The 8725-nt window shown below is 42.5% G+C and overlaps 1 protein-coding gene across 1 annotated transcript; it reads left to right on the top strand.

The window, feature by feature from the left end:
• The first annotated feature begins 7842 nt into the window (after positions 1-7842).
• On the top strand, positions 7843-8701 carry LOC145955937 (uncharacterized). The gene is made up of 2 exons (XM_083071485.1): positions 7843-8554; positions 8682-8701. The coding sequence occupies exons 1-2, from the start codon at positions 7843-7845 to the stop codon at positions 8699-8701; spliced, it is 732 nt and encodes a 243-aa protein (XP_082927611.1).
• Positions 8702-8725: the final 24 nt, after the last annotated feature.

The raw sequence follows: 8725 nt of genomic DNA, 5'->3' as shown, positions 1-8725 counted from the left end.
ACAAATGTTTATACAGAAAGATTTACAAAGGGAATTTCTGAAGAATGGCTGGCCAAGGTTGGCTATATATTTTTGGCTTTAAACAATTATATATGTAATTGCTGCTCTTCCCGTTTCCCTAGTTGTTTCGGGTGAGATGCCTGAGCCAGGAGTGTAGATACTGCAAGACGCTTGCTTCTAGAAGATTATCACTTGAACCGCCTTTTGGTTTTCGGTTCAAGTGATCGTTGCTTGCTTTGTTTTTATATCTTATTCTTTTGCCCCTAATTTTTGCCTAGGACATGTCCTAGCGGGGATAATTTTGCCTTTGTTTTGCCTAGTACCCTTGTACTGGCGGGCTTTTTGTCTTGCCCTAACTTTTGCCTAGGATGCCCTTTTTGGGTTTTCATCCTAGCGGGCTGATGCAAGCAACGTCTTCAAGCATAATACTTCTTTACCACGTCAGCGTTGACTGGGTATCGAAGTTCTTCTCCGTCCATGTCTGTGAGAATCAATGCTCCTCCGGAGAAAGCTCGCTTCACCACATATGGTCCTTCGTAATTTGGGGCCCACTTTCCGATTTTGTCCTTTTGAGCTGGTAGCAATTTCTTCATCACCAGCTCTCCCTCATGGTAGATTCGAGGATGGACTTTTTTGTCGAAAGCCTTTTTGATCTTCCTTTGGTAGGTTTGACCATGGCATACGGCGTTCAGTCGTTTTTCTTCGATAAGGTTCAATTGATTGTATCGACTTTGAACCCATTCTGCCTCGGAAAGTTTTGCTTCCATGATTACTCTCAGAGACGGTATCTCGACTTCAACCGGCAGAACTGCCTCCATTCCATAAACAAGGGAGAATGGAGTAGCTCCTGTGAATGTACGTACTGAAGTCCTATAACCATGGAGAGCGAAGGGTAGCATCTCATGCCAGTCTTTGAATGAGACAACCATCTTTTGTACTATCTTCTTGATATTCTTATTGGCTGCCTCGACTGCCCCATTCATCTTTGGTCGATATGGGGAAGAGTTATGGTGCTGAATTTTGAACTCTTTGCACAGCTCTTCCACCATCTTATTGTTCAAATTGGATCCATTATCAGTGATGATTTTATCGGGAATACCGTATCTGCATATGATATTCTTTCTGATGAAGGATGTTACCACCTTTCGGGTCACATGAGCATACGATGCCGCTTCTACCCATTTGGTGAAATAGTCAATGGCCACAAGGATGAACCTATGTCCATTGGATGCCTTTGGCTCGATGGGTCCAATAACATCCATGCCCCACATTGCAAATGGCCATGGTGAAGCCAGAACATTGAGTGGCGTTGGTGGGACATGAATATTGTCGGCATATGCTTGACACTTGTGGCATTTCCGGGCGTATTGGTAACAATCCTTTTCAATGGTCGACCAATAATATCCTGCTCTGAGGATTTTCTTAGCCATTGCAGGCCCGGGAATATGGGTACCAAAAACCCCCTCATGTATTTCTTTGATTATATTTTGAGCTTCGACTTGGTCTATACATCTCAACAAGACCGAGTCATAATTCCTTTTGTAGAGGGTTTCTCCAATCAACAGAAATCCCATGGCCCTTCTTCGGATGTGCTTTTTATCATTATCGCTGGCCATATCAGGATATTCCCCTTTTGACAGATATTGTTTGATGTCATGGAACCATGGATGATCGTCAACAGTTTCATCTATCAGTAGGCAAAACGCTTGCTTATCGTGCCGCCGGATATTGATGATGGGCATTTCATGTTCCTTATCCAAGGCGAACATCGATGATAGTGTAGCAAGGGCGTCAGCGAACTGATTCTCCTCCCTTGGAATGTATTCAAAGATGACACTTTGGAAGAATTGTGTCAAATCTTTGATATGCTCAACATATGGTATCAGTTTAGGATTTCGGACTTCCCAGTCTCCTCGTAGCTGATGGATGACTAAAGCCGAATCTCCAAATACTTTGAGTTTGAGGATACCATTATTGATAGCCGCTTGGATTCCTAACGCGCAAGCCTCGTATTCGGCCATATTATTTGTACAGTCGAAATTGAGTCTTGCTGTTAGAGGGATATGCTTTCCTCGTGGGGAGATTAACACTGTCCCAATCCCCTGTCCAAGCATGTTGGAGGCTCCATCAAAATACATGGTCCACGCATCGTCCTTAGGATCTTCATGTTGTATACTCATTATATGTTCATCGGGGAAATCATCCTGAAGGGATTGATAATCATTGGTCGGCCCATGTGCTAGGTAATCAGCTAGGGTACTGCCTTTGATGGCCTTTTGTGTGACATGTATGATGTCGAATTCTGATAATTGTACTTGCCATCGGGCGATCTTCCCAGTGATTATTGGTTTGTCGAACACGTACTTAATTGGGTCCATTTTGGAGACCAACCAAGTAGTATGCCTTATCATGTACTGCCTGAGCCTTTGTGTTGCCCACGCTAACGCACAGCAAGTCTTTTCTAATGGCGTGTAGCGGGTTTCATAATCAAGGAACTTTTTGCTCAGGTAGTAGATGGCTCGTTCTTTCTTTCCAGTTTCGTCCTGTTGCCCTAGCACGGCTCCCATGGACTCATCAAGCACTGTCAGATAGAGGATTAATGGCCTTCCCTCGACAGGTGGCACCAATACTGGTGGATTGGCCAAGCACTGTTTGACCTTGTCAAAAGCTCGTTGACAATTCTCATCCCAAGTTTCGGAATGATTCTTGCGCAACAGCTTGAATATCGGTTTGCACGTGTCAGTCAACTGTGCGATGAACCTTGCGACGTAGTTCACCCTGCCGAGGAATCCTCTAATTTCTTTCTCAGTTTTAGGAGGAGGCATTTCCATTATTGCCTTTACTTTATCGGGGTCCACCTCTATGCCTTTTTCACTGACGATGAACCCAAGAAGCTTACCCGACCGAACTCCGAAAGTACACTTAGCTGGGTTTAGCTTAAGCTGATACTTACGAAGCCGATTGAATAATTTTCTCAAATATTGGATGTGGTCCATTTCGTCTTTTGACTTTGCGATCATGTCATCCACGTATACTTCTATTTCTTTGTGGATCATATCGTGGAATAGAGTCACCATCGCTCGTTGGTAGGTGGCACCCGCATTTTTAAGTCCAAAAGGCATCACCCTGTAGCAGAAAGTTCCCCAGGGTGTAATGAAAGAAGTTTTCTCGCGGTCTTCTATATTCATCTTGATTTGATTATACCCCGAGTATCCATCCATAAAGGAATAGAGTGTGTTTGTGGCTGTGTGATCCACGAGTGTATCAATATGTGGCAAGGGAAAATCGTCCTTTGGACTGGCACGATTCAAATCCCTATAATCAACACACACTCTAACCTTCCCATTCTTTTTGACGACTGGCACAATGTTAGCCAGCCATTCGGGATACTGGGATACAACCAAGAATCCCGCGTCTAATTGTTTTTCCACCTCCTCCTTAATCTTTAAGGACCATTCGGGCTTGATTCGTCGAAGCTTTTGCTTAATAGGTCGAAACCCCTCTTTTAAGGGCAACTTGTGTTCAACGATGTTGGAGTCCAAACCGGGCATATCGTGGTACGACCATGCAAATACGTCCTTGTATTCCCTCAACAATTGAATCAATTGCGTTTTTATTCCATCACTGATACGGGTCCCAATATTGACCTCTTTCAATTCTTGACCCTGCCCCAAATTCACGGTCTCCAATTCTTCTTGATTCGGTTGGAGTAGACGAGCTTCTTGATCTAGCAGTCTTTGCAGATCCGGAGAGATGGTCTCCTCATCACTGTCCAACTCAACCCATTCACCCTCGGCTTTCGGATCCCGGTCAGAGCGAGCAATCACAGACATAATTATTTATTGGTTCTGTTTAGGTTTAGAGTTTATTAATATTTATGAGAGAGAGAGAATAGAACAAAATGAGAGAATAATGTGTGAAAGATGCCTTTTTATTGATGTATGAGTGTAAAACTGTACAAAACCCTTTATTTACATGAAAAGGTCCTCATGATCTCGGGTACTGATCGTGAGTCCCTAAAAGAAGAAAAAAAAATGTGGAGGGGCCCTATCATGGCTTGCCCTTCTCTCTACTCCTGCTGCGGTAGAGGATTCTTGCTCACGTCGGGCGCCGTCGAATCGAAAGTGACCCACCCAGCGTCGATAAGGTCTTGGACCTTATACTTGAGAGCTCGGCAGTTCTCCGTTGAATGCCCTTGTGCCCCCGAGTGGTATAGACATTTGTCTTGTGGATTGTACCAATCGGGGTAGGGTGGATTCACCTTCTTTGGTGGAATGTAAGCTATAAGACGCGCCTCTACTAGCTTCGGCAGGAGATCGCTGTAAGTGGTCGGAAGTCTATCAAACTTCTTCACAGAGTTGTTTTGCGATTTGCCTGACTTCGAAGCGGGAGAAGACGGAGCGATGGTTACAGCGTTGACTCCTCCTTCTTTCTTCTTCCCAAAGGCCTTCTTAGCTTCATATGATTGGGAAGGCTTAGCCAGCTTCCCACTTTTAAGTCCTTGTTCCACCCTTTCCCCTATGGTGATGACGTCCGAGAAGAGTGTCGTTGTGTTCCCTATCATTTTATCGTAATAGGGACCAGTCAACGAGTTGATGAATAAGGACACCGTCTCCTTATCCGACAGCGGGGGCTCTATCTGTGCCGCCAATTCCCTCCAACGTTGGGCGTACGCCTTGAAGGATTCATCGTTCTTTTTACTCAAGGCTTGAAGATCAGACCTATCGGGTGTTAGGTCGATGTTGTATTTGTAGCGCTTGAGGAAGGCGTCGGCCAACTGCCTCCATGTGTGTACTAGATTTCCATCTAGCTGCATATACCAGTTAAGTGCAGTTTCAGCTAAGCTCTCTTGAAAGCAGTGGATCAAGAGCTTTTCATTTGTGGCATATGCAGCCATCTTGCGACAGTACATGGTGAGATGACTTTTAGGGCAAGTCGATCCCACGTACTTTGGGAAATCTGGCACTTTAAATTTAGGAGGGAATTGAATGTCCCTCACCAAACACATGTCGGCGACATCCTTAATGTCAAAGTCATGCCCCTCCATAGCCCTTAGCCGATCCTCGAGGGCATGGAATTGTTCCTTTGAGACCTCGGGCTCTTTTATTATAATTCCTGCCCCAAGGGGTACGGCGTTTGGAGGATCTTTTTCATGCTCTTCCTCCTCTCCCTCATGATGGGACCCATGATCACTATGATGAGAATCATGGACGTTGTGGTGACGCATGAGTTCCATCATTTGCGCCATTTGCTCTTTAAGTTGTGAAAGCTCGGTTGTGAGCTTTTTGTTTTGCTCTTCCAATGCTTCCATTTTCTTGATTTTCTGTGCGCGCGTAAGGACAGAGAGATGACCAGCCACTTTCTAGAATGAATATTTAGTTAGTTTATTTTACGGAATGAATACACTCTTTAACATGAGCTTGATAAACCTCCATCTTTAAGGCGCTGCCTTTTTAAGACGGAAGTTTACCACCCTTCTTTGTCTATGATTTCTCCCCAACGGAGAATCTCTATAGTCATGGGTCTCTTTCACTCATGTCAAGAGGTATTGGTGATCCTAAAATGTATGTTTTTATGAGGATGCATGATGTCTTATTGGTAATGATGTACATGCTTCTCACTTTTATTATATTTTCACACATGGTCTTTCCTCTCATGTCATGGTTTTTTATGCATGGGGATTATTTTTAGACCTTATCACGAGGTTATTTATTAATGCACAAACAATTGCACATAAGCATTTACACAAGCAATTCACTCATCCACGAACAGTCACGAGCGAATCACGAGGTAGGGGTCTCCTGCAGAAATGGTGCATATTCAAGGTAGGTTCTAACTGTTCTCACCAGTCCAAGGCCCCCAAGGTGCCCCCATTATAGGGACCCAATTCCTCTCGTCGTAGGTCGATGGAAAGTTCCAACGCACCGTCGGACTCAAGTTCATGGTTATCACCTTGAGTGATGTTTTCCGACAACGGTCTACGGGCACCTATAGACCCATTCGACAACCGGCCGTACTAACATCCACTCCCTATGGTTAATCACTCATGCCCCCGGGTATAGAGGGAACTGTTGTGTGCAAAGGTTTGTGTGCAGTTTTTATTTCAAACAATTGCGTAAATTTAAAAATACAACAGTTATTAAAGCCAAATAGATAAACATGTTATCATACAAGTGAGGGGTAATAAAGTAATTTTAACTATTATTTGTTAAAAATAATCTGTCACTAAATGGGACTGACTCTCGAGAAATTCCCCAGTGGAGTCGCCATCTGTCGCCACCGGCCCGAAACGGGCTTTCGGCATTCGCGAAGGATGGTTGGACTCGTTTATTTGTTTGAAAAATGTGGATTGCTAGAATGACTTATTCTCAAACTGAGACCTCGTCAAACGAGCAATTTTATTAAAAGGCTCACTAATCCATATTAATCCCAAGCGGGACCCTCCATGGATTAGTGGTTTTCATAAAGGAGGGTTCGTGGAGTCGCCACCAATGTTTTACTCAAAACATTGGAAAAAGGGATAAGGCAATTGATTTAAAAATCAACTTTGGCCACTACAACCAGAGTTGGGTAAGGGAGTCGGTTACGCGTGGGGAAGGTGTTAGCACCCCACAGCGCCCCTTTCGGGTTCCCTATGACAGATTATTTTTAACAGAACAGTATAAAATTACTAAATTACCCCTATTTATTCTAAACAATTATGAATTGACTATCTACATGATGACAGTTTAAATATACACACAGAAAGCAGTAAAAGGAAGGATTGAAGGGAAACCTCTTGAAGCGTGCTTTTTATAAAAAATGAACTGGGAAGCGTTTTGGCGTTCCCACGCTCTACAAGCCCGCTCCTCGCTCTCCTAGAACAAAATTTTAACTAAGGGGATCAAAAAGATTTCCCCTCGACTTGGTTCGATCCTCAAGCAAAATGGCTCGGGGCTCAAGAACTTCGTCGGATCAACTCCCGGAGAGTTTTCTAGGGCAGAACACTGCTCAAAAACCCCAAAATACTCAAGGAGGGAGTCAAAACTCAGTGAAAAAGTGTGGTAGGACGTCCAAATGACGTCATATTTATAGGGAATAGGCGCAATACGGCCTACAGGGCCAATACGGCCGTATTGAAATTTTTGAGCTTCAATACGGTCGTATTGGAGTTCAATACGGTCGTATTGAAAGTCAGAAATTTCAATACGCCCGTATTGAGTTCGCGGCGGTCGTATTGAAGTGTCAATACGGTCGTACTGACTTCAGTACGGCCGTATTGAAGCTTCAATACGGCCGTATTAAGTTCAGTACGGCCGTATTGGGCTTTTTCCCTCCACTTCCTTATTTTTTAGCTATTCTAAGACCTCTAGACCTACAGAGAACCCTCCTAGGGCTTTCCAGGAGTCCTTCTGGCTGATTATCCTTCAGTCTTCGAGAATCTTCAAGCTTTTATTTCCGACCCGGACAATTTTAGGGGTCTACAGATAAGATATTTGTTATTGTTACAGTTTTATTTATTATATTTTATTTTCAGTTATTCAATATAATCTCATCAAGTAGAGTTGTTAGTAGATGAGATTTGTTAGGAATTTTAAATTGATTGTAAGCCTATACATAGGCATCCTCTTCTATGAATTTCAATGTTAATTTAATGATAGTTTTCCATCTTCAATTTTAATTTTAATTTTGTCTGCAAGATTCAATTTTTCTACATTTTTCTCAAAATATTTCCAACAAATGGTATCAGAGCTTGCTTCTTACGGGCTGTGAGGAAAAAATTTATTGAGCGCTAAACACATTGAGGTTGAGTGCAAACACTAAATTGAGTGATTTATTGTTCAAACAATTTTTGGTGCAAGGATGTCTACTTCCACCAATTCACCAACAATTCCAATGTTTAATGGTGAAAATTATCATATTTGGGCCGTCAAGATGAAATTTGTTTCAAGATCTCAAGGTTTATGGAATGTTGTAATTTCTGAAGCTGATCCACCACCATTGAGAGAAAATCCAACCATTGCACAAATCAAAGCTTATGAGGAGGAGAAGCTGAAGAAAGATAAAGCCATCACTTGCCTACATGCAGGACTTGCAGATCATATTTTTACTAAAATCATGGACTTAGAAACACCTAAACAGGTGTGGGACAAGATTCAAGATGAATTTGAAGGCAGTAGCAGAGTCAAATCTGTTAGGCTTCTCACATTGAAGAGAGAATTTGAATTGATGAAGATGAAGGATAATGAATCTGTTAAAGATTATTCTGGCAGATTAATGGATGTTGTGAACCAAATGCGACTTCTTGGTGAAACATCATTTACAGATCAAAAGGTTGTCGAAAAAATCATGGTTTCGGTACCCGAAAGATTTGAAGCCAAGATTTCTGCAATTGAAGAGTCTTGTGATTTGCAAACTCTCACAATTACTGAATTGACCAGCAAGCTTCACGCACAAGAGCAAAGAGTCTCCATTAGAAGTGATGAAGCTGTTGAAGGTGCCTTTCGAGCAAAGCACAATGGAAGGAATTTTGGAAAGTCACGAACTTTCAATAAGAATAAAGGAAAAGATGAAGGTTCTTCAAAAAAAGGAAATTTTTTGCCTTGTTTTCATTGCCAAAGAACCAACCATTCTAAAGAAGATTGTTGGTTTAAAGATAAACCATTTTTTCACTGTAATTTTTGCAATAAAAATGGTCACAGTGAAAAGTATTGCAGATTAAAGAAGAATCAGCCTGAACAACAAC

This window comes from Cajanus cajan, chromosome 3, assembly GCF_000230855.2.
Source record: "Cajanus cajan strain Asha chromosome 3, NIPB_CcT2T_4, whole genome shotgun sequence".
NCBI lineage: Eukaryota > Viridiplantae > Streptophyta > Magnoliopsida > Fabales > Fabaceae > Cajanus > Cajanus cajan.
This window is presented reverse-complemented; position numbering and strand designations above follow the sequence as displayed.